Source organism: Lethenteron reissneri, chromosome 51 (assembly GCF_015708825.2).
Source record: "Lethenteron reissneri isolate LAM-NWPU_2019-01 chromosome 51, ASM1570882v1, whole genome shotgun sequence".
In the NCBI taxonomy this organism is placed as follows: Eukaryota; Metazoa; Chordata; class Hyperoartia; order Petromyzontiformes; family Petromyzontidae; genus Lethenteron; species Lethenteron reissneri.
The window spans coordinates 433,038-459,430 of record NC_083829.1 but is presented as its reverse complement, the minus strand read 5'-3'; the positions used below and the strand labels follow the sequence as shown (position 1 = coordinate 459,430).

Genomic DNA, 26,393 nt, shown 5'->3' with positions numbered 1-26,393 from the left:
GAAAAATTTGTTTTCTGCACACAAACATTATTGTTGTAATATTAGCCAACTTATTAGTTTCATAATAGTAAACAATGAACCTGAGTTGTTATCTGCACACAAACATTATGTTTGTAATATTTTTTTACTTATTTGTTTAATAATAGTAAACAATAAACCTGAGTTCTTAGCGAAAGTTTCAATAAAATTGTACTTTACATTGGCGTGGTGAGGCCTAGTCCCGTGCAGAGCTCGCGGCCTCGCCTAGATTGGCAAGTCGGAGGAGGTGAGACATTGCCAGGCTTGGGGCTGGGCCGCTACCCCCCACCATCCCCCCGCCCAAGCTACAATAATCCTACAAGAAAACTATGCACTAATATTAGTATGTACTGACCCTAGAGTAGTAAGTGCACACATTGGGGTGGGGGGGGAGAGAAGAGGACATGACACTTGGATGAATGTACCGTCAGGGTTGCGTGTATTTTTTGTGCATTTTGAACGCGAAGGAGAAATCCCCCCCACCCTCCACCAATGATGTGCATGCATTGCTAGGGGCAACTCCCCTGCAGCTTGGGCGGGGCGTGGAGATACATAATTAATGCAAAATCGCCATAAAACGCTAATTTAACTAAGTTAAAGGTGACGAACGTAAAAAAGGAATAGCCTATTCCCAACCTGCTATGATTACAGCAGTGCATACCAACTGTGGTGGTACCTGCTATGATTACAGCAGTGCATATTGTGGTGGTACCTGCTATGATTACAGCAGTGCATATTGTGGTTTCTGCTACGATTACAGCAGTGCATACTGACTGTGGTGGTATCTGCTATGATCACAGCAGTGCATACTGACTGGTGGCACCTGCTATGATTACAGCAGTGCATACTGACATGTGGCACCTGCTATGATTACAGCAGTGCATATTGTGGTTTCTGCTATGATTACAGCAGTGCATAATGCTGTGGTGGTACTGCTATGATTACAGCAGTGCATACTACTGTTGTGGTACCTGCTATAATTACAGCAGTGCATACTGCTGTGGTGGTACCTGCAATGATTACAGCAGTGCATATTGTGGTCGTACCTGCTATGATTACGGTAGTGCATACTGACTGTGATGGTACCTGCTATGATTACAGCAGTGCATACTGACTCTGGTGGTACCTGCTATGATTACAGCAGTGCATACTAACTGGTGGTTTCTGCTATGATTACAGCAGTGCATACTGACTGTGGTGGAACTGCTATGATTACAGCAGTGCATGCTGCTGTTGTGGTACCTGCTATGATTACAGCAGTGCATATTGTGGTGGTACCTGCTATGATTACAGCAGTGGATACCGACTGTGGTGGTACCTGCTTACACTACAGTAGTACATGCTGACTCTATCTTATATATCATATGTAAAAGGCAAATTTGTGAATGTGTGTCTGTTCGAAATGTTTAGCATACCGTGATGGCGGGGAGGCCTTTGATGACGTGGAGGATCCCGTGATACACTCACTCATCTTACACTGACTCACTCACACATCATACACTGACTCACACATCATACACTGACTCACACATCATACACTGACTCACACATCATACACGGACTCACTCACACATACATACTCACTCACACAACCACTGAGCCATTCACTCATACACTAATTCACTCATCATACACTCACTCATACACTGACTCACTCATCATACGCTGACTCCCTCATCATACACTGACTCACACATCATACACTCACTCACACAACCACCGACCAATTCACTCATCATACACTAATTCACTCATCATACACTCACTCATACGCTGACTCACTCATCATAAGCTGACTCACTAACACATCATACACTCACACTACCACTGACTCACTCGCACATCATACACTGGGAGTGTCATGCTGCCAGTTATGGCTGCAAGTTTGGTCGTACATGTTATGTATATCGTTTATTGTTAAATGAGAATCACAGTTCCTATGATTCCTGTTGTTACATTGTTTTTATAGCTTTATTTTGGTGATTTAGAAAACATGGTTAATCTATTCATAATCAACGTTTTTGGGTTTAGATCGCATTATTTATAAATGTGTCGTAACCCTCCACCACCCGACACGGCCAATCAGTAAAAAAGTGTCACGTTGACAAAAGACAAATAGTTCACTGCTTTAGCCCACCGATGTGTTGAAGCGTGAAACCACAACATTTACAATTTGAGTACGACGTTTCGCTGGTAATTGCATCCAGCATCATCGGGTAATTCGCCAGAATTCTGGCGAATTGCCCGATGATGTCAACGTGACACTTTTTTACTGATTGGCCGTGTCGGGTGGTGGAGGGGACACATTTATAAATAACGCGATCTAAACCCAAAAACGTTGATTATGAATAATATTGGTCTCGAAAGCCTACGTGTTAAATGGTTAATCTATCTTATGGTTGCTATTGTTTTACTTGCATCACACTGGGATTTGAGCACACAGCGTTATAATACGTTTTTTTTAAAGATTTGCTGGTTTATCCAGGATGTTTCTGTTGCGCGTCATCGCTTCAAGACGATTCTAAAGTAATCTTCAACATTCAATTCCTTTGCGCGATTTAAAGAATCGATTCTTGGCACACTTGGGTTTAATTTTAAATAAGTTTTATTTTCATTTGTATGTTATGTTTTTAAGTTTTCAGAAGTTTTTAAATCTATTTTTGCCCCGGGCAACGCTGGGTATTTCCCGCTAGTAGCAGTATATATCGACTCTATAGCACAAAGTCCTCACCTGACAGTGGCGTGCAGAGCCCCCGGCCTCGCCTAGATTTCGCCTAGAGGCTGGGGGCTGGGCCGCTACCCCCCCCCCCCCTGCCCACGCTACAATAAAACGATGTATAAGCGCTATAATATTAGTATTTTCCGACCCTATAATAGTAAGTCCACACATTGGGGTGGGGAGGGGAGAGAAGAGGACTTGACACTTTGATGAATTTACCTCAGCGTCGCGTGTATTTTTTTTGCATTTTGAACGCGAAGGAGAAATCCCCCCCACCCTCCACCGATGACGTGTGTGCGTTGCCAGGGGCAAACCCCCTGCAGCTTGGGCGGCAAAAATAAATAAATAAAAATCTCACAAAAACGCGATTCATACTAATTTAAAGGTGACGGATGGGAAAACGGAATAGCCTTTCCCCACCGCGGGGCTCGGAGTGTGCCGCCCGCAAATTTTCTACATAAACCCCACGGTCCGAGAGCCAAATCCCTCGCAAGCGCGCGTGCGCAGATGGACAGACATAGGGACAGATGAGGTAGAGTGATGAAATTGGCTGGTGTGCTCTGATTATTACATCACAGCATCGTGAGAGATGTAAACTGCTTGAAGAGGCCTTCATCGAGCAGTGGATTAATCATGGCTGATAAAGAGTATCAATTGTATTTTGTTGTTGTAACCCTAATATAATAACTATTATGTATGTAAAATGGCAATTAATAGATAACTTTTAGATGTGCCCGTTTTCGTCAGATCTTGGAAGATAAGCAGGGTTGAATCTGGATGGTCTTCGCAATGGGTGACCGTATTGGTGTCTGTCTCCCTAGGCTCAGACCATGAACTCGGTACACTTGAAAACCCCATTTAATCACGAGTCGCCGAAACCTGAAATTCTAACTGACAACACTCAGCATTGCCGGCTTAGTGCCGTGATCCCGGAGCCACCCGACCTTCTCCTCTGGTGGTGGATGACATTTTGTGAATCTCCACGCTTCTCATTGGCAGTGCTACCTATTTGAGTTTGGAGAGTTGGACATCTGTCGTCGACCGCGCCAGGTCTGCCCGTATGCCATGGTGGCCTTCTCTTACGAAGGAGACGGCATATCCGTTTCTCTCAGGGACAAAAGGTAAGACAAACTGCTGTCAGATCTTCCGACAACTATTCCCACATTCTTTTGGGATCACCCACCCGGGGTCTCCACCCACACCACTACCCCGCCACTTCTCACTCTTCTGACCCGAGCCACAATTGTCACCCTATTGTGCACGTGGTGACGTACAATCTGTTCAATTCGTAACAGACCACTACTCATGTTGCACTTGCACAGGATTTACGGACGCTATACATCAAGCAGCTCCTGATACAATTTAATCTTTTATCAGACTCGCCACAAAGTTATATTGGTTCCTTTTTTTTCCTTTACTTCGAAAAATCCATATGAAGGAGACCCCAACCACTTTAATGTCCCTGTTTTGTGTTTTCCTTCCATCTCATCTTCGCGCGGCCTCTTTCTCTAGTCTCTGTTTTAAAAAAAATCATCCGTTGATATTTCCCGCTGCACTCGCAACCACATGGCCAATCCCATCTCAAGTCTTGCTTTCATTGCTTTGTCCACAATACTTGGTACCCCCAGTTATTTTGTGATGGTCCTCACATCTCTGTTATCTCTCTGCCTTACTCCACCCATCCATCGTAGCGTGCACATTTCTTATTTTCCAAGTATTTTATCTTCACCATACTTCATTACGCTCGTCAGTGAGGTTTGCTCAAATGTGGAGAGTGAAGTGAGGGATACTCAAGACCGGATCTGAAGTAACTCCACAGATGTTAGCCATAACCAGGAATCAAACTTAGTTGGTCGGGTTCGTAGCGCAGAGTGCTAACTGATGTACCTCCGCTCCATCGAATAATATAATTATAAGATGCATTGTAATCATGAAACACATGTCAGTAATCCCAACTTGCACTCATGCAACGCAGAATTTTATTATAGCGCTGAGACCTTGTGTTTTACGTGGTTTTTGAGATGCGATTAAAATTGCACAACACCCATTGTGTAAGCCTAAGCAAGTCGGTCGCGCAAAGACAATGATGTTCTTGTTTTCTCTCTTCACAGCCGACCCACTGTCCAGAGCACAGGTATAAAGACACCATTGATTAATTTGCTAAAGACTGCCACCACACACTCGCACAACGGCTCTTCATTTATATTAACTCATGTGTATTGCTTAATAACGAGGTCACAATCTTGGGCTAAACATCCCGAGCAAATACCCCATGTGAATCAAGTGCCTGTACATGGAAAGGCTTTCCTGGTTAAAGGAAGTATTGTATTTTTTGGTGATTGATAACTTTTAGCTTAATTCATTATTTTGTGGCACCCACCACAGCCTCCCTCAGCAATTAAATCATAGACTTTCTTGATCATTATTTATTGGTGCTTGTTTGTAAAAAAAAAACTGGTGTTATTGATTTGGTTTTCACTGCCGCTGTTACGCATGCTTTCGCGATGGTTACACGATTTGTGGTAGCTGACAGTGGCTAATTATTGCAATTACATGCCCATCTACTTCAGTGCGCATTTTCAGGGTTTCCACAGGCAAGTTCCTTAATGCATTTGCCTTTTTAATTACATTTATATTTTTGCCAATTTTATCCCAATTGTGCCATCAGCATCATGTCTTGAGACAAAACCATGTGGTTTTTCATTGTAGCCTTCCGCTATTGAGAAGTGGAGTCCAAGAACTACTTCTGAGATCCCTTCAGGGTGACCTTTGATCCACCCAGTAGGGCACAGCACCTTCCCATCCTCTATTCTACAGAGAGTAATCTGTTTCATGACAGACAAGTTTTAATTATATCAAGAGTCTGGAATTGAACCACATTAATTGCACATCTACATTTAATGTAATGGGAGTTATGTGTCCTGTTCGGTAACCGGGCTGAAACACGGATTCGAACCCAGGAGCTTCAAGCATGCCGGCTCAGCTCTTTGACTTCTGAACTACCTGGCCACTTCCTATGGGGGTTGGGGCTTGGGGAGGGGCTGCCTTAAAAGACTGGTTTGCCAGCCTGTTTATTTATTTTTGCTTGTTTCGCAGCTAAGGTCACACCGAAACGACATTACATTGTGTGGGAAGGCCAGCTAATGAACAAGGGACAGAACCTCGGACAAGTCACCCTCAAGTCGATGCAGCTCTCCGTGCTGCCCATCGCACTGTGAGTACCTTTCGCCTCCAACGCTGGCGAACAGGTGGCAGTGCCACAATGGATTCTTGGATCTACTTGGTGCTCTTCAATATAATTTGCTCGTTCTCTTGCTGGGTTTTCTTGGGGTACTCCAGTTTTCTTACTGTGTGCTAAGTGCACTTGTATGACATTGACCAAATATCCCAACGTAGCAGGAGCCGAGCGGTGGTGGCTATGCGCGTTGCCTGTAATCCAGCACTAGAGGCTGGGGATGGTGGATCACCGCACAGATGTTGTAAAACACCCTTCCTGTGGGTGTCAAGGAAGGGGGTGCCCCATACCCTGGTTCGTCAGGATAAGGCAGTCAACAGCAAGTTTACTAATTTCCATTTGTTTACATCTGTAAGGGGGATAAGTGTTGCCCCCTTGCGCGCGTCAGTTATTTCCGGGTGCTGTGGTTCCTCCGACACTTAAAATAAATGCTCATTATTCATTGGCTGAAAACATCTTAAACTAAAAACCCTATGCAGGACTCTCCTTAAAACGTGTCCTGCAACTCTGAATAATTAAGTAATTCGAAATATATTAATTATTATTTAAAAGATTCTGCAGAGGATCTTCTCGGTTAATAAAGGGCATCTACTTAAAGAGTGGCTTGCCTGTATGCATGTTTGTGCCGAGAACAAGGCCGCTCCCAGTTGCAACAAATGAGACAATTATGTATGTACGAGCAGGAAGTACTCGGCGTTGCCTGGGGGAAAAATATATTTCAAAACTTGTCTTCTCTTAAAAACATAACATACACAAATACGAAGCTATTGTGAAAGTCCGGCATTCCGTTTGTCTGTCCATTTGTCCATCAACAAAATTATAAGAGGCTTGCAGAAGTCCTGAAGCAAAAAGTAATAGAACGTGGGTGGTTAATAGTTGATCTTAAAGGTTTCCGAAAATTGTCAACCCCCCCCCCCTCAAGAAATATTTTTACCCCCCCCCCATCAAAAAATATTTTAACCCCCCCCCTCCCGTAGGCATATATACCTACACACCCCACATACAATAGTGAGTAGTATCTATTGTGACTCTGTAGTTGCATCTACTGACTGACTGTACAGTAGTATCTACTGACTATAGTAGCAACTACTAACTCTATAGTAGTATCTGCTGACTCTATACAGGAATACCCTGCACTTTCATTATCAAAGCAGAGCTTTTATTTAACTTGCAAATTAATTTTGGCCGGCGAAAAACGTACATGCAAATAACTACAGTAAATATAAAAACGTAAATGCAAATAACTACAATAACTATATAACACATGCGTGTGAAACTTAAATAAACAGAAATAAAAGTTAAATAAACATAAGAATAAAAAAAACTAAATAAATAAATAATCGGCTTATGCCTTTAAATACTTTTATTTTTGCCTAAGTAAACACTGTATTATTATACTGTTATCACAAAAATAACTATGAATTGTTTAAATTATTATCACAGAAATAAGTACAGTATTAATAATATATGAATGAACAAATATAAGAGATGCTCACTGAACGACTTCTATTCAAAGACTGAACGAAAAAGATGGCGCGTGGCGCGAACGTCGTGGAAGGTTGGATGAAATCGGAAGAAAGAGGAAACCACGTGGGCGAAATTTGAAATGTGGTTATAATTGAAAACGGCCGAAAAAGCGAAGCGACGAAAGTCAATTGGATGAAAGTCAAGGTATCGCTGTCGTATCTGCTGACTAAAACAGTATCTGCTGACTATAGCAGTATTTACTGACTCTATAGTCGTATCTACTGACTTTGCAGCAGTATATACTGACTGTAGCGGTATTTACTGACTGTAGTAGTATCTACAGACTCTGTAGTAGTATATACTGACTATAGTAGTGTAGTGACTAATTCGGAGACGATGAGACTTGGAGGCGCTTCTTCATTAACAAGCACCATCGGGATTAACACACTTAATATTTGGTCCGTTTATTATCGGCGATGCTACTCAGCCAGGACAGTTGGTAGGCTGTCTGACTAGCTGCGCCCCGAGATGGTAGAGACGGAGATGACGACGAGAAGAATGGCGATGACGGGGAGCCCACGCCACAGGGGCCCCTCTTATACTGTCAGCGTGGCCTCGCTCCGCCCCTGGCCATGCCCCTTTTCTGGAACCTACTAGGGGGTTCCTGGTGTGCCGGTTCTGTGACCTTTTCCCTAGATCCTCGTGTATATCCTGGCCTGCTGACGTCAGGACTGCCATACGCCGCACGTCCCCTTTTTTTCCAGCAGCCAGTGCAATACCACTACAGTAGTATCTACTGACTGTACAGTAGTATCTACTGACTGTAGTAGTGTAGCGATGTCCATGGGCTGTCTACACTTACCTGCAGGGGCAGTCGTTATATCCCTATCCCAAAAGCAGGTGGGGGCTGCGAGGGTTCCAGTATCCCCCAGGACCCCTCCCAATAGGAGGGGGCTACAGGGTGTCCTGGGGTCCCCCGGAGCCCCCTCTGGAACTCTCTAGAAGGTAGGCGGAGCCAGGGCTGATGCACGGGTGCTGGGTATAAAAGCTGGACCCCGGGAAGGGTCCGTGGTCAGTTTAAGACAGAAGCCAGAAAACCAGATAGATAGGACCCTGACCCCTAGCACCCCTGCCCTTGTAAGGGCTGGGACTTTGTGTGGCTCAGTGGTGAGACCCTGGGAACCCCTGGCCCGACGTCCTTGTGAGGGCCGGGTTCGAGTGGGCCAGTGGTCGGAAACCCACACCTTGGCTAGGTCAGGTTAGAGTAGCCTCCCCTAGCCACCCATAGCCGGAGGACCCAGAGTTGTTGTCCTGTGATAGGGCACGTTAGTCTGGAGGCAGTACTTCCCCAGGCAGTGGTTAGAAGGGTCGTTGCCCTGAGTGAATTTTGGCTGTACTGCCAAGTATTTGTTTTAAATAAAGTGTTGCCTCCAAGATCCATCTCCGACGTCACTAGAACTCACTACAGTAGTATCTACTGACCGTAGTAGTATCTACTGACCGTAGTAGTATCTACTGACCGTAGTAGTATCTACTGACCGTAGTAGTATCTACTGACCGTAGTAGTATCTACCGACTCTATAGTAGTAACTACTGACTCTACAGTAGTATCTAATGACTATAGTATCTACTGAATCTATAGTATCTATTTACTCTATAGTAGTATCTCCTGACTACAGTAGTATCTACTGACTGTATAGTAGTATCTACTAACTCTAAAGTAGCATCTAATGATTCTATGGTAATGCAGTGACTCACTCCGAGATGGGGTTCTTAAGACACCTCCTTTATTCCCACACATCAGGGGACTACAGATGCCCTATGTGCTTACACGCCAGTCACACATCCGTCTCTTGTTGGCACTGTCTAGCAGTTGACAGGGTGGCTAGCTCGCGGCGTCTTCAGGTGGTCGAGACGGCGGCGACAAAGGTGACGAACAGCGACACGGCGAGGGGGGTCCACTCACAGCAACAGGCCCGAGCTCCCGTCCTGGGCCACCTTTTATCCTCCTGGCGTGGCCTCGCCCCGTCCTCACCACGCCCCCCTTCTAGAACCTACTAGCGGGTTCTCGGCTTCCAGATGGACCCCTGTCCTTGGCTTCCCTTTTGATCTCCTCCTGACGTGTATACTGCCCCCTGCTGTCAGTACTCCTTCCTGTCATCAGCCCGCGTTATTACACTAGTCTAACACGTAATCATATAATAGATTAGTAATCAGTTCATTGTTACGATTAATAATCAGTTAACCAAATTACTAAATTCTCTAGACTTCATAACAAACAAGTCCCAACTAAAAACGAACAATTTAAAAACTGTAATGAACTTAAGTAACACTTAAATTTCGATTTAAAGCTTTCATGACTGCAGGGATTCATCTTCTTGGTTCTTTCGGTAAAGTCACGTAGAAAGAACCAAGAAGGTTAAGTAACACTGTTTCAACCTGCGACATGATTTCCGTCCTTTCTAAAGCCCTTAACTTTGCCGTTACCCCACGCACAATTCCAGTAGATGAGATAATTGCTGAGGTAGAATCAGCAGTAAGACACCTTCCACATAATGAGGCAGAGATGACTAGGTACGAGGTTGCCAAAATAATTGAGAAAAGTAAAGTACCAAAAGTAAATATTAGCTCAAATGAAGCAAAAGCCTTAAGAGAGCTTCGATTAAATAAAGATATTCAAATCTTGGCATCTGATAAAGGCCGCACTACTGTAGTGATGTCACGAGCCGATTATAATAATAAAATTAAGATTTACTATTAGAAAGTACCTACATTAAAATTAAACGAGATCCAACTAATACTTTAGAACGTAAGACTACTGCAATCATTGCAAATTCATTAACCCAATTTAAGCCAAATGCTTCAACCACCTAAGACTGTATAGGCTACCAAAGATTCGTAAAATCGACATCCCATTACGACCCATAGTAAGTACCATTGGCTCTGCCACATATAAATTAGCAAAATATATAACTAAACAAATACAGCCATACATCAGTAGGACATCTTAATTCATAATAAATTCAGAACATCTTGTGAATGTGATTAAAGATAACCGTAATGATATTCTGAGTTTTTATGTGATTTCTCTATTCACTAATTTTATAGTTAATGAGGCGCTTAAATTGATACATTAGTAAAGAATACAGGTTTACCAAAAGATAATCCAAAACTAGCTGACCATTCTCTCTCCCCCCCCTGCTGCCAAGGCCTATATAATCTCGTGCCACGGCAGATCTCTCGCCTACTTCAGCAGTTTTTTTTATTGCTGTGGTTGTCCCACCTGATGACGATGGCTTGTGTTGTGATCGAAACGTCGTGATCTATTATTTTTCTACCTATGTGACTAACAAAGGGTATAGTTGGCCATTGTTTTAACAATACTACTTATGAAGAGGTGATTTCTTTAAACAAAAGGAAGGAGCAGCAATGGGCTCTCCTTTATTTCCTGCTGTAGCAAATCTGTACATGGAGAACTTTGAAACAAGAGCACTTGCCTCAAGTACATTAAAACCATGTTTTTGGTTTAGATATGTTAATGACACTTTGGTTGTCTGGCCACATGGTAAAGATGCACTTAATGCATTTCTAAATAATTTCAATGCACAATCCAGTTCACCATTGAAACGGAGGTGAATAACACACTCCCTTTCCTAGATATTTGGCTTGGACATGACCTAAATGGCAAAATAACACACAGCGTTTACCGAAAGGGAACGCACACTGATGCCTTTCTGAATGCAGATTCACATCATCACCCAGCTCAGAAATCCTCTTATCAAGACGCTCATACATCGCGCTAAAACAGTGTCAGATGGTGAAAGTCTAGGGAGAGAGATTAAACATGTTAAAGAAGTACTACGACAGAATGGCTACAATAATGCTCAAATTAACAGAGCTCTGAATGCCAAATCACGATTCGAAGCAACACTGCTGAAAGTGAATCCGATTATTAAAACAATTAAAATACCACATCTCAGGAGTAATTGGCAAATTAGCCCATATTCTGCAAAAGCAAAACATTAAAGTAAGATTTGGTACAGTACACAAAATTCAAAAATTGATATCTTGTACTAAAGACGAATTACCTAATTTATCAACAGAAGGTGTATATCGGATTAATTGCTTACGTGGCAGATGCTATATTGGACAGACGGGACGTAACATCAGCGTATGACTAAAAGAACACCAAAGAAATATTACATTATTTCAAACACAACTGTCGGCAGTGGCAGAACATGCTTGCCAACAAGGCCACTCAATTGATTGTGATAACGTTGAAGTGTTGTGTAAAACTAATTGTTACTGGCCAAGACTAATTAGAGAATCCATTGAAATTGAGAGAAATACAAATAATCTTGATTTGAAGCTTTTGTGACTGCATTAATCCATACTCTTTGGTTCTTATGGTAAAGTCACGTAGGTAGAAAAATAATATATCACGATGTTTCATGTGAGCGGATCCTGAGCGGAGCCATGGCTGAGCCGCTCACACGCGTGGTCTTTGAAAGCATCTTATAACTTTTTTTTAATTTACCAAGTAATGAAGTGGCTTATCATGTGGAAATGTATAGCAACCATGTTTTTAAATGTGGAAGGAAAAACCAGAGGAAAAATCCACACGACAATGGAGCGAACATACAAACTCCAAATATATAGACGTCAGGGTTAGGATCAAACCCGTGACCTCCTCTATACCAGGCGAGGTAGTCAACATCTTGCCACCATGCTTGCTATAATTAAGTTTGTTTTTAAAATCTGTAATTGTGAAATGGTTTGTATGCCGGTCGAGTTGCCCTTGAGAAAGAGCTTCTCGGCTCAGTGGGCTTTACTCGGTAGGAAATTAACTTCGGATTTTGATTTAAAAAAACTTATTTTGTGCCCATTTTGCAGCCCGGGGAAGATTGAGGTGGACAACACGGTGAGGAATGAGCACGTGATGAAAATGCTGCCCCGTCGTGTCTTCATGAAATACCTCTACGCCAACAGCAAGGAAGGTAATTGCTGCACGCGCGTGTGCGCGCCCCCTTGCATGAAACAAACCACTCGCGCCCACGGACCTGACGTGGCCCACATCTTCTTTTAATGCGATCCGGAAGTGGGCATGCGACGGAGGGTGTAGCGCGAGTATTGTGAAGCTGTAAGACAGGAGTAGTTGAACCTAAGGCTCACGGGATGAATACGGCCCTCCCGCAACTTAATTTCGTACCACCCATGTGGCCACATGAAGTTGTGGCGATGGGAGTGCTTGAGTGTATGTGGTGAGTTTGGTAAAGTTTGAGGGTCATCTCTCAAATACAGCCCCGCGACTTAATATGGCCGCAGTGGCCAGATGAGCTGCCATGCTAATTGAGTACTAGAGGGGGAAATTTTTGACCTGGCAATGCTTTTTTTTATTTTGAGTGCACTCATAATTTGTCACTTCATGGTCCCCACCTTATTGCAATGTGCAGTCCTTTGTCAACCCACTGTTGGATGCAGGCTTCTCTGAGCCGGTAAACTGTTGGGGTTATTTGATTACACTTCACTACATGGGACAGTGCTGGGTGATGAAGGGGGTTGGTCAAGGCCTGTTTAGATGGCACTCGCCACAAGTTTTAGCCATGCTCAGGTGCATCGCATAAAGCACTATGTATTGTTCTTCCCCAAATATATACATATATGTTCAAAACAGTGTTTTTTTATAGCGTTTTCTCAGCATTTATTAAAACGTTGCTTGGTAGCTGAGTGACGTCGTCATCCTATGATTAAAGAGCAGGATGTTACTCGCTGAGATTGATTAACGAACTGCATTACAGTTGCAGTGGCTGTGGACGACGGTGGCAGCATTAGTGCCTTTGGTTGTGGTGATGGTCGCGGTGGTGACTGTAGGCATGGTGGTGGCGGTAGGGATGGTGGTGGCGTGGGTGAAGGTGACGGTGGCAGCAGTGGAGAGGCGATGGTTGGCAGCAGTAGTGCCGGTGCTTGGTGATGGTGGCAGTGGTGGCGGTAAGAATTGTCGTGGCAATAGGGATGGTAGTGGCGGTCAGGATGGTGGTGGTCGTGGTGGAGGTGACGGTGGCACCAATAATGCCGGTGGTTGTGGTGACGGTGATAGTGGTGGTAGGGATGTGGTGGCGGCTATAGGGATTATGGTTGCGGTATTTCCCCGGACTATGAAGCAACTTAACATGGTGCCTTTTGTGTGTGCCGCGTGCAGTGAACGTGTATAAGTGGTACTGCTGCCTGTTTGAGATGTCCAGCGCCTACGAGTACACCTCGCAGCCGCGGCTCGAAGCTCTGCAGGCGAAGCTGAAGAGGGAAGAGACGGTGAGGTTTCGGTGGAGCTGGGCCGTCCAGTTATTTCAGAAATGGGTTAACTCCACCGATTGTCGCTTAGAATGAGTTAATTTAGCGGGTGGCACGATTGACAATAGGTGTGTAGAAAAAAAATCACCCTTGTTCCCATACTCTTTGGTTCTTTCGGTAAAGTCACGTAGGTATAAAATAAATCATGACATTTCGTGCGCAACACAAGCGTCCGTCATCAGGTGTTCCCACGTGTGCTGCTGGACAGGAAACGATGGGCGGCGGGGTTCGGGGACATCGCCATCATCGATCATGTTGCTTCCATTGTCTGAGATATATAACTTGTGCACTAAGTTGTAACATTGGTCTGAAAAGCAATAGACTAATGGACTGAATGCTGTTTATATGTCAGAATCAGAATCATTTATCTTGGAGGAATCCGATGAGCTTTGAAGTTTTTTTTCACAGATGTCGAGTAGGGACGGGTCAGCGAGTTACATTAACTAATAATACAAAAAACGATATACAGGCAGTCCCCGGGTTATGAAAGACCCGACTTACGGAAATCCGACTTTACGGAAATGCTCTACATGCGGAAATAGTTACGTCAACACAAATAGTGCAGAGTAGTGAGGTTGCGGATGAATACCGTGGAGCGAGCGTTAGGGTGGGCAGCCACCTTACGCGAGGCGTAAGCCCCACCTTACGCTGCCTTTACCGAGCCCGAGCTTTACGAGCATTAAGGAAAATATAATTGTTTGTAGCGTTAGGTAATTTGTTTTTATACAGTATGTATTGTGTGTATGTGTAACTGTGTATGTATAGGAAGAGGTTTGCAGATTTGCTGAGCATTTCTGTGAGGTCCGGGGGGAGGGGTAATCCCTCACCCTGGAAAACATCATGGGGCAAAGTGGGGATGACCCTGCTGAGGCTGCAGTCCCTCAAATATTGGAAGTAGTCACCCCCTGCAAGTGGCTGGCTGAGGTGCCATCTTTTTAGGAAGTACTGAAGGCAATCCGTAGTCTGAGACCAGGAAAGGCACCGGACAGAGATGATCTCTCAAACGAAATGCTGAGGGAAGGTGGCGTTTGTATGCAGACTGCCCTACCTGACATCATAACAACAGTCTGGGCCACTGGACGGGTTCTGCAGGATTGGAAGGTTGCCCTGGTGGTCCCCCTCTTTAAGAAGGGGGACCGCACAGACTGTAACAACTACAGGGGCATCTCACTCCTCAGTGTGCCGGGAAAGGTCCTAGCAAGGATTATTCAACATCGACTTTCTAGGCATGCTGAGGAGAGGCTTGCGGAGCCCCAATACGGTTTCAGGAAAGAACGGTCCTGCACAGATGCCATATTTTCTGTCCGTCTGCTACAGCAGAGGTGAAGGAAATTCCAACAAGACCTACATCTCTACTTTATTGACCTGGTCAAGGCCTATGATACCATCAATAGGCCTGGGCTCTGGGTTGTTCTTCGTGCTTTCGGAGTCCCTGACCCTCTCCTCACGCTCATTAAGGACCTTAATGATGGTGAGCGGGCCCGGGTAAAACTACGTGGCCAGGAGTCAAAGCCATTCCCCGTACACCTTGGGGTGCGACAGGGATGTCCTCTGGCTCCCACATTAGTTAACATCTATTTTGACCACATAGTTCGTGAAGCCTTCAATAGCTGTACCGGAGGAATTTCCATTTGGTACATATACAATGGGAGGCTGATCGATGCCCGGGTGCGGTCAAGGGATGGCTCCCTATTGGTCAACCATGTTATGTATGCCGAGGATCTGGTAATTGCTGCTCACTCGGAGGAGTTGGAGGCGCTGCTGCTGAACGTGGAGTGTGCCACTGAAAGGTGGGGCCTTACCATCAGCCCCACCAAAACTAAGCACCTGCCTGGGTATTTTGTACCATCGGGCATTCCACCCCCACAACTCCCAATGGGAGTTAGGGCAGTTGTGGATCGAGTGGAGAGTTTCCCATACCTTGGCACTGTCATCATGACTGGCTCCGGTTTAACAGTCTCACTCAGAATCAGTCGAGCGGCATTATCTTTTCATCGGTTGCGTAACGCTGTGTGGAAGCTACCTGGTCTGTCGCTCCGCACGAAGCTCCAGGTCTTCTTGGCCACGGTCATTCCATCCCTTCTCTACACTTGCGAAGCGTGGACCCTCCTAATGGAGCATCTTCGTAGATTGGAAACATTTAGTCTGGCCTGTCTACGATCCTGGGTTTAACCAGGCTGGATTGTGTGAGAAGCTCACAAATCCTTAAAAAGTCCCATCGGTGAGCTCCTCCGGCAGGCAAGGCTGCGTTGGCTGGGTCATGTAGCCCGCATGCCCAGCCACTGCATGCCTAAACAGCTTTTGTTCGGCCGGATCGAGGGGGCTCAACGGGCGTGGTACGGGCTAGAGAAGAGATGTAGTGATGTGGTACAGGAGGACGTGGAGCTGAGTGGACTTGCCGATGACTGGTACCAGCGGTGTCAAGATCGGCCTCTGTGGAGGAGGCTCGTGAAGGATGCTACTGGGCAGTTGGGAGGCAGTCGCTCTCCAACAACAACAGAGGGCGGAGGAGCGACGCTCACAACAACGAGCGGATGGCTAAAGCACAGAAAGTTGGCACAGTAGGGGGCACAGGTATTGCATCAGCCAGTCATCTCAGTCAGTCGACCCGTGGCACCTGGGTCAGCCCCGTGACCTCCTGCCAGTGGGCGTTCGAAACTTCACGTGGCCTCAAGGTGCACATAACCTGGCATAAGCGTCGTGGTGACATCACCGCCACTTAGTGGCGAATGGCGGTTGTTGTGTACGTCTGTGTGTATGTATGTATGCATGCGTGTCGACGAGCCTATTCCGTCTTTGTGTGTATGTTTGTGAAATCTAGGCCTTGCCGAATGCACGGTGAACTTTGGGAAGTGACTGCTTTCTGTTAACACTTAATATAAAAATCAATAATTGGATACAGTATATGGTCCATTGGTTTAATAAATAATGGGTAGTGTTAGGGTAGATATTCGGTCAAATTAAAGAATCCGGAAGATGCAGGTAGTGATAGAAAACGAACGACAGCGCGATACAGTACTGAGAGAAAACGGTAGGGGAGGCACAACTATTTCAGAATAAGGGATTTTATCTTCATTTTGGGAGAACACTTTTCAGTTTCTGACATGGAAAATTCGGATTACAGAAATTCTCGGGAACCGAACCCTTCTGTAACCTGGAGACTGCCTGTAAGATCAATATTGAGAAAAGGTCAGGAAGTCGCTAAAAATAAATATAAAGTATAGAAGCACAAATGACATAAATGAATTCCTACCGATTTGTCAACACAAATGCAAGCTTGGGCAAGGCAGCAAAACAACAACAGTGCCAGACCACACCAAGACAACACACCGTCCCATGTGTGGATTTCTGCGTGCATATTCTTATCATTTAATGATAGGTTTGCATCAGGGCATTGCTTTTTTGCATTGATCGTGCGCTCCCATACTTTATATCGAGTGCTCTTGCCAATAACACCTAGCGAGATGCAGGAAATTTAAACCAGTGCTTGCTTTAAAGAAATGCCACTTGATAATATTGTCATGCCACTCGTAATGGCTTGCCATGTTACAGTGCTGTATAAATTATTATTATTAAACTGGAAAGCCAATTGACTGGCAGATTTTAACATTGTTATTTGTGTGCGGAGAAACAACCAAATTCTGCTCGTATTCGGTCTCACTGTACTCTTGTTTTCATTCTTTCTGAAGATGCTGGTCAAGTTTCTGGAAGATGGAGGCTTTCTCTTGGTGTTCCCACCCGGAGTGATAGTGAATGAGAGTGAGTGCATGTGAATACTGTTGTATGTGGAGGGTTTTACAATATTTAAGCTCGTCCATAATATAAAGGTTTTTTGGGTTAGATCGCGTAAATATATAAATGGGTCGTTAATCATTTAAGCTCGTGTCTTGGGGTTTTCTTACATCAGTTATAAGACCTCCACAGTGGTCACCAGGTCCATAGATCTGTCCAGCAGTACAAGTTTTTACAAGCATGAAACAGAAATAAACCACTCAGGCACTCGGTACACCACAAATCTGAGTATTTAATAGATCAAAGCATCAACTAGTGTCAAAATAACATCAACTTTGCATCATTATTCGTGTGCAGTATACATGAAAGACACGTGACCAACCGACGAAACTGTATGAACCGATATATGACGAAGAAAAATACGAATGTCTAGGTGGATGATCAGCGAATGTATGAGCCCTTTAAAGTGTACTCCCCCCCCCTCCCCCCTGGCCTACAACTGTGGCCGAGTCTGCCTCTCACGGATTGGACTTCACAGCCACAGCAGACGCTGTGCTAAGACCTAACCCCCAAGGCATAAGAAATATATGGTCTCCCGAGGCTGCGATGCCGACGACGAATTAGAAAAGATCTGTTACAAGGCAACCGCTAGATGCTCCCTCTGAGTGAGCACCAATATCTCCTCCGCACAGGTGACGTTAAGGCAGCAGTCTCTCGCCATTCTTGGCTTGCAATCACTCAGTCTGCATCTGGTTACGCCTCTGCATGCACTGTCTCAAGGCTGCCAGCGAGGGTGCAGTTCGCTTCTTCGGTGTGTCTTCAGTATATTCTGCACTGGAGCCCGAATCGCGGATGAGGCTCGCAGTTGACCGCTGGTTGTGCCCGCGCTGGCGCACGGCAGATGCCCATCACTCCAGTCGGCAGAGTCCCCCGCGTTGTCTCCGGTGTCAGACATGAAGGTTTCTGCACAACTCTCAGACCTTTCAGGCGATAAATCAGAGTCGGTATGCCTTGTATCGGATTCACAAATCAAAGACTAATATATTATGCACTCATGCAATTTTGTAGACAAAATGTGCCCACGTATATGTGTTTGCACTCCTTAACAGATATGTAATGCGGGCGTAAATGGGCGGGGCGGATATGACGATCCGAGAGGGAGGAGTCAGGGTGACGTGGGGGAGAAGTTATAGCGGGGAGACAGGAAGCTATCTGGGTCAGTCGGGGGAGTGAAGGGTGGTGAACACGTTGGGTGGTCGCCGTGCCTCAGCCTGGTGGCTGAGGGGCTCATGACGGCGCCAGCCAGCGGGGTGGAAGAGAGAGTGGAGGATTGAGGTAGGAAATGGCGAGATAGCCATAGAGGCCACGAAGGGCTGACATTGGGAGGTGGCGAGATCGCCACGCACGGAGGAACAGGGAGCAGCGATGGAGCTGCTGGGGGAGCAGCCAGAGGGCTGTACCAAGAGCCTGCAGCGGAGCTGCAGGAGCGTGGAAGGCTACGGGAGCGAAGGCAGATGTGGGGCTGCCAGGGAGAGAGTCTCAGGAGGAGTGCCGTGTGGGAAGGAGAACGCGAACCCCAAATAAAGGACACGGAGTCAGCAAGAAGTGTCTGAGTCCTTTTATTACAGATATATCAAAACCAATCTACATTATCAAGTACAGAAAAATATGCAAACTTTATGCCATAGCCTCAGCCTTAAAAATATGGGAAAGCACTGGCGTTAGAGCGAAATTTTTACTCTCCGAGAACATAACAGAATACGGAAAATATCGGAAAAACCAGACGGTTCTCTACCAGTCTGGAAAAACAAAGTCTGTGCACCTCGCAATATATCAAAAAACAATCATTCTACCAGTAATATATCAGAAGTTATCATTTTTCCAGTCTGTCCTCTTGGTGAGGTAGCCCATGGGAGCCATGCCCTTCGCATATTTAATAAAGGTCGTTGAGGCGACTTCTGGAATCCGGTTTTTTATTCACTTTTCATTACAGCTTTCCTTCACGCTGCTGACCGGCAGTGTGAGAGGGATAGAGAGAGAGACGCGCCGCCACGTGGCAACCCGGAACCCCGCTCACGCGTGGCCCCCTCCTCCGTTCGTTCCCGTTCTGACCACGTGTCCTTCGTCTCCACCCCTATTTAATACCCGGGTCACGTGGTACGTTTCCACCAATCCTGGTTAGCCTCTATGGAATCTTCCAGGCTCCCTCGTAGGCTCCCGGGACCACGCCCCTGACTCATCTCCCCATTGGCTGTGGCCAAAGCCAACAGAACCAATCCTCTACTTACAGCTGTCACCTTTCCATTACGTCAGGGCCACGTCCCTAGGCTTCCCCCCATTGGCTATGGACCAGGACCGGCAGAGCCAATCATCGTGACGAGTTGTTATCCGTCAACGACCCGGATATAACCTCACATTGCACATAGACTGACTTGAGAACATTGAATTCAATATTAAATGGCAATTTTCAATCTTTAAATCACACTCCTTCTCTTCAGTATTAATTACCGTTAATGCAACCAGACCATGGGACGATGTAGAACCTAAGTCTTTAGAATGGGAGGCCGGATGTTATATCTGTAGTGGAGTAACGCGCGCAGGGGTTTGCAAGTGGTGTGCACGCATGTTCAAGTTACGGACAGTGAGGTCGAAACAGGGCAAACAGGTGCGGTGAGCGAGAGCAACGGAAAGGAGATGGCTAATTAAGATGCATAGCAGTGATTGGCTGGCTGCAAATGCAGGCCACGGGCGTGAGGCGACAGGAAGTTGCCAGCGTAATTAATGAGGAGTTCATAAGGAGAGGGATATATACGGGAGCGTGGGAGAGAGGGAGTTGAGTTGGTCGGAGTGAAGACAAGAGAAGTCCAAGGCCCCCGCTCTCCACACCTCGCCCTCCAGCGGTGATGGCTTAACTCCCACTGGAGGCAAGGGCGAGGTCGGAAAGGCGAGGGTAGAAAGGCTAGCAGTAGAGAAGCTAGCAGAGTATATAGCGGAATGCTTGCAGTGGAGAAGCTAGCAGAGTATATAGCGGAAGGCTAGCAGTCGAGAAACTAGAGCGAAGCGAGCGGAGCCAAGCAGGCGAGCAGATTAAGTGAAAAAATCACGACGGATATACGGGGTGTCGAACACAAGGAGTTCTGTTAAAAAAAAGTGACATAGAAAAATAAGTTGTCCGCGTGAAATAAAAACACTACATATCCATGTATGCTCTTTGCTACTTGCAAGGACCAACATTTTTACAAACTATTTCTGACAAAGGACCTATGTCCTGTGAAGGTCTCAGATGCGATATCACTTTTTTTAGATATTTCTAGGCATGAGAATGAAAGCCTCCATTCCGAGACCATAACTCTGCTGAGAGGAATGAAGGCCCTGTTAATGAGCTCAACATAATTGCACTATAAAAGAGAGCAACTTAAATACACTTGTGATGAACAATTATTAATCTAATATTAATTACATACAAATTATCATAATGAGGTACACACCCAACAATGTAGCACTTGTCAGTCGTCTGTGACCAAATCACTGTACAGTCACCCGGTCTTGTCGGATCTCGGAGTCTCGAAGTTTTCATGGACGGATATGGACATACGTCCATGCAATGCCGTATTTGTCATACATGACTAGCGAGGTATGTGCTTCACATGGGGTCAGCAAAGGGGTAGCACGGCAAAATTCATTGTTGTACTCTTACTTACATGCTCCAGCATTTATGCTCCCTTGACTGCACCAACCTGCACCGATCAACATTATGCAGGTTCGGTCAGATGGACCTGTGCAACTTGGGGAGATCTCATTCAGCAGTGGATTGACAAGGCCTGTCTGTACATTCTCGAACATTACTATATTTTCTGAATTATAGCACACACTCTTTCCACTGGTATTTTAAAGCAACATTTATGGGTGCGTCTTATAATTTGATGTGCGTGACCATGGTTGTACAACCATATTAAGATGGGGTACAAATGTAAGTGTCTTACATTCCAGAGCATCTTATATTGTTTGATTACAGCATCAAATGTCGGTTTGAGTGCTAATATCCCGTGCATGCATCATCTCTTTTTTTCCCCCGTTGTGTTCTTGCAGAATCTCACGATGTGGAGAGCAGCAACTTGAAGGCCATGTTTGTCTTCAAGGAGCCAAGAATCGTCATTGGCAGTGAGTAGTGGTCTTGGAAACAAGCTGGGGCATGGATACCCTGTAGGAGAAATGTTGAATATGCCTAACCCTAAAACAACACGAATACACAACGTGAAACAAACACTACGTTGACTAGAGACGTGAACATGGGATCTTCATGCATACTGGTCTCAGGAAGCTGGTGGGCCAGCAGGGACAAGTGGTGTTGACTGGTGGACCAACAAATTATCATCATCGGCAATGATCAATCCACTGCATTCCAAGCCGTGACCATTTCTCCCGATGCCATAGGTGGGCGGTGGTGGCGCACGCCTGCAATCTGGCACAGTGGAGGCGAGGGTTGGTGGATCGCGTAAATGTTGCGAAACTCCCTTCACGCGGACGCCAAGGAGCCCATACCCTGGCTTGCCATGAGAAGGCGGTACAGCACAGTGGGTGATGATGGCAGTAACCATGATTACATTTTAAAGGTACAGGTGTGACTAACCCCGAGTCGGTGCTGCTATGTTCACAGACACCGGCGCGCCGGACACAACCGCGTCGGACACAACCGCACTGGACACAACCGCACTGGACACAACCGAAGTAGACACAACTGCACCGGACACAACCGCACTCAAGACCCCGCTCGGACTCAAGTCACTCCTCACCGCTCAGCACCAGCTGCAGGAGGAAGCACACTTCCACCACCATTGGAAGGGCAAGCAGTCGCTGCCACTGGTGCCCATGCCTTGCTCACGCCTGCGCCACTGCTTCGAGTGGCTTTTGCGTTGCGCTCCAGCGTGGCCACCGCCGCCGTCGTCACTGTCGTCGTACCAGCCAGAGGAGGTGCCGCACAAGAGGAGGGCAACGCGAGTGCCAGGCAAAGCGCTCCGTACCTACCTGGACAGGCCCGACAGCTTCATGATTGCCGTGCCGACCGAAGATCAGATGATGGGCGCCGGCGGCGGGTGTGTCACTCGCCTTGGTAATGGAGAGAGTGCAGCGTCGTGTTATCTGCCTTGCTCTGGTACACAGGACGTCGTGGGTTCGATCCCAGAGCCTGACGACGCCTGTTCTCTCTCTTTCTCTCCCCGTTATGGTCACGAGGATTTCCCCCCCCCCCCCCCCCCCCCCCAGGTTTAGAAACACATTTAGATTATTTGGCTTCAATAAATTTCCACGTGTTATGATATTAAGCCACTTTGATGAGCTATTATGTGTGGCCAGGTCGCTTCTGAAAAAGAGCTAATAGCTCAGTGGGCTTTACCTTGTCATTAAATATTTTAAGACGCACGAAGGCAGGTTGTCGGCTGCGTAGCGCCGTGTGCAGATCACGTTCCACCACTCCACCAAAGGCAGTTGGACACTCAGTGAATGCTAAAAGTTGAAGAAACATTTTGAAACATCGTTTTTGTTAGAACATTTTTCACACAAACACACATATAGACCACTACAAACGCATAAAATGTGTATTTAGTGTGTGATCTCATGGTTAATCCTAATATTCAACACCGTGTTTACCGCTCGGCTAATTGGTTTTTAATTCAAAGCAAATCGGAGGGGTGAATGGCACAACAACAGATGGACAGCTGACAAGCTACGAAGTGGCACAGGTGTGAACGGTCGCGCGGCGAGCCGCTGCCCCGCAAAATTTGTAAATGCGTGTTGCGGACCCGTGCTTACCCGTGGATACTCACATTTCCAGGCCGCGGTCGGTAAATTGGTGTACAAATAATGAAGCGTGTATACATTAATTCCACGATTGGCAAGTCCGTGGTTGGCGAGGGATTGCTGTATTTGCATGAATCGCAAACAAACGATTTTTCAGTGGAGGATTCCACCAAAAATGGAATCTGCTTATCTGCCAAAAAAAAACCATTACCCTGCACCCCCGACACATTGTTACGTATATGATAAACTCCGCCGTTCTGCTGTAGTAACGTGCAATCTTTTTTTCCGCTACCGCAAGGCCTGTGGGAGGCGGAAGACCCCGACCTGTCGTACCTACGCCCCGCCAGAAAGAAGAGCCGGTTCGGCATCGAGGCAAGGGACGTCGGGGAGGTGGCGATGAAATGGGAGATGAACGACGGCGGTGGCGGCGGTTTGGACAATGACGACGCCGAGGATCTCGACAGGCTAGCGATATCGCCCGCCAGAGAGAGGGACTGCGGGGAGATGTTAAGATGGCGGTGCTCGGAGCAGGAGAGCACAAGGATGGGAGGGGACGCGGCCGAATACAAGCAGACCGACATCGAGCAGCTGCTGGCGCTGGTGCTCGCCAAGAAGATGGTGGAGCAGGTGAGGCCATGGGTGTGTGACCGGCTCCTAATGGAGTGTAAGTATGAGTGATGGGGTTTGAAAGTGTGTGTGATAGTGTGGTGTGTTGGGGATTGCTGCTAACTCAGGAGGAGTTGGAGGCACTGCTGCTGAACCTGGAGCATGCCACTAAGGTGTGGGGCCTTACCATCAGCCCCACCAAAACTAAGCACCTGCCTGGGTATTTTGTGCCATCAAACACTTTACCCCCACAACTCCGATTTGGTGATGGGGCAGTTGTGGAGGGAGTGGAGAGTTTTCCATACCTGGGCAGTGTGCTCATGACCGGCTCCGGTTTGACAATGGGTATCTCACTCCGAATCAGTCGATCGGGATTATCTTTTCATCGGCTGCGTAACGCTGTGTGGAAGCGAGCTGGTCTGTCGCTCCACACAAAGCTTCGGTTCATCCCGGCCACGGCTGTGAGACGCTGCATTGTCTTAGTAGAACAGGACTCGAGTGAAGGGATATGACTAATTATCCACTGAAAAATAGTCAATTATAATTTATCATCGATGGACGAATTGTCCCAACTCTAGAGGGGATGTTCATGACTTGAACCGGTCGCATGTGTAGTGACTCAACTCGGAGGCAGTAATACTTGGAGCCACTTTTATTAACAAGCACCATCAGGATAACACACACCCTACGTGGGTGCACACTATTATTAAGACCGTCTATTGTCGGCAGCACTACTTGGTTATAACAGTTGCTAGGCTGTCTGACTAACAGCGCCCCGAGATGGTGAAGACGGAGACGACAACGAGGAGATGGTGGCAATGACGAGATGGTGACGACAATGAAATTGAGCAGCATGACGGGGATCCCACTTCCAGCAACAGCCACGAGGTCCTGCACAGGGGCCCCTCTTATTCTCCCAGCGTGGCCTTGCTCTGCCCTGGCCACACCCCCTTTCTGGAACCTACGAGCGAGTTCCCGGGTCTTCCCAATGGGCCCCTTCTGTGACCTTTCCCGGAGATGTCCCCCTTGTATATATCGTGGCCTGCTGACGTGAGTACTGCCGTACACCGCAGTTACCCTTTTCCGCCAGCAGCCAGCGCTATGCCACTACATCACTCCCCCCGTGAAAAAAAAAACAGCCGTCTCAGCTGACAACAATCACGTAATAAGAGGAAAAAAGGACTTACAAGAATGTGTGCTAACACAATTAGTATAACAGGGAGGGTTAACAGACATCAGTAAAAAAAATCGTTTATATTAACCCCGAACCGCGAGGGAAGCATAACAATTAACGACGTCCGCCGGCGTGCTGCAGCCTACGAGCATCGGGAAGGAACCCCAGATCAACCGGAAGCCACAGCCCGGCTCATGGCGGTGGCCACCCGCCAGACGACATCGGAACGCAATTGAACGATGGGAAGGGAGCGGTTCAGTGGAAAAAAAACGCTCTTGGAGCGAGTCCTCGACGTCGGTCCCCCATCTTGAGCAGGAATCTGCATTTTGGGGACCACCGGGACATCACACAAACGGCCTCAAGTGCGCGGTCCAACACACGGAGGCGCTGTCGGGTTTTCCGGACTTCAGGTGCTGAGATCCTGCGGGCGGCACAACGCAATTCTACTGAAGCGCAACCTCCGGGCTCGTCAGACACCTGCTGCTCTGGAGATGGAGATGAACTGTCTACATTGGGTAGAACATAGGGTTTTAACCGTGACGGGTGCACAAACCAGCGACGGCGACCGACCTGTATATGCACGCACTGCGGCCTCTTCACCTCGATCACCTCAACAGGGCCCTGCCACGGCCGGTGTAATCTAGGGGATGTACCCAGGGGTACCTGGAGACAATACAGCCATGCCTTGTCCCCAGTGGTCCATGGGGTCTCGGACTCCCGTTGTGCCACGAGTTGGCCGAATTTCCCCGAGATGCCTCCCGCACCCTCCGTTAAACGCCTCAGCGTGACCTGCATGGGCATAGGCATGACAGCTCTCTTCTTACCCAATCCCATGCCCAGCTGAGCTTCCATGGGGGGATCACTCTCCCTCTCATACATAAGATAAAACTGGGAGAATCTTGTTGAGGCGTGAGGGGCCATCCGAAATGCGGTCAGGACACCGGGAATGTGCAAATCCCAATCCGACTACGCCTCATTAACTCGTAGGCACAACATGGACGTAAGGGTGACCGTGAAGGAGTAGTCCTGCAAAATTTCTAACCAGCGGGACAGTTGGCCTGAAGGCTGGTCAACACATAAGGAATATTGAAGGGCTGCATGGTCCGTGCACACGACAAAGTCCCGTCCGTAAAGATACGGCCTATATTGCTGCACAAAATGAACTATGGCCAGCAGTTCTCTGCTCGTCACGTAGTAGGGCTGCTCTGCGGGAGACAACACATGCCTCCCGTAGTCCACCACTTCTGTGCCATTCACGACCTGGGACAGCACAGCACCAATTCCAGTGTCACTGGCGT

General features: G+C 46.8%; 1 protein-coding gene across 3 annotated transcripts in view; it reads left to right on the top strand.

The window, feature by feature from the left end:
- LOC133355646 (uncharacterized) overlaps nucleotides 1-26,393 on the top strand; it is a 59,963-nt gene that overhangs the window by 10,439 nt on the left and 23,131 nt on the right. For 2 of the 3 annotated variants that reach the window (XM_061573015.1, XM_061573013.1), the window contains exons 5-13: nucleotides 3,737-3,858; nucleotides 4,849-4,871; nucleotides 5,834-5,951; nucleotides 12,333-12,436; nucleotides 13,639-13,748; nucleotides 17,477-17,546; nucleotides 21,609-21,680; nucleotides 22,177-22,629; nucleotides 23,614-23,942. In XM_061573015.1, coding sequence (XP_061428999.1) covers nucleotides 3,737-3,858; nucleotides 4,849-4,871; nucleotides 5,834-5,951; nucleotides 12,333-12,436; nucleotides 13,639-13,748; nucleotides 17,477-17,546; nucleotides 21,609-21,680; nucleotides 22,177-22,629; nucleotides 23,614-23,942 — 1,401 coding nt within the window. Of the gene's footprint in view, nucleotides 1-3,736; nucleotides 3,859-4,848; nucleotides 4,872-5,833; nucleotides 5,952-12,332; nucleotides 12,437-13,638; nucleotides 13,749-17,476; nucleotides 17,547-21,608; nucleotides 21,681-22,176; nucleotides 22,630-23,613; nucleotides 23,943-26,393 lie in introns of those variants that run through there. The other variant, XM_061573016.1, reaches the window with a different exon arrangement.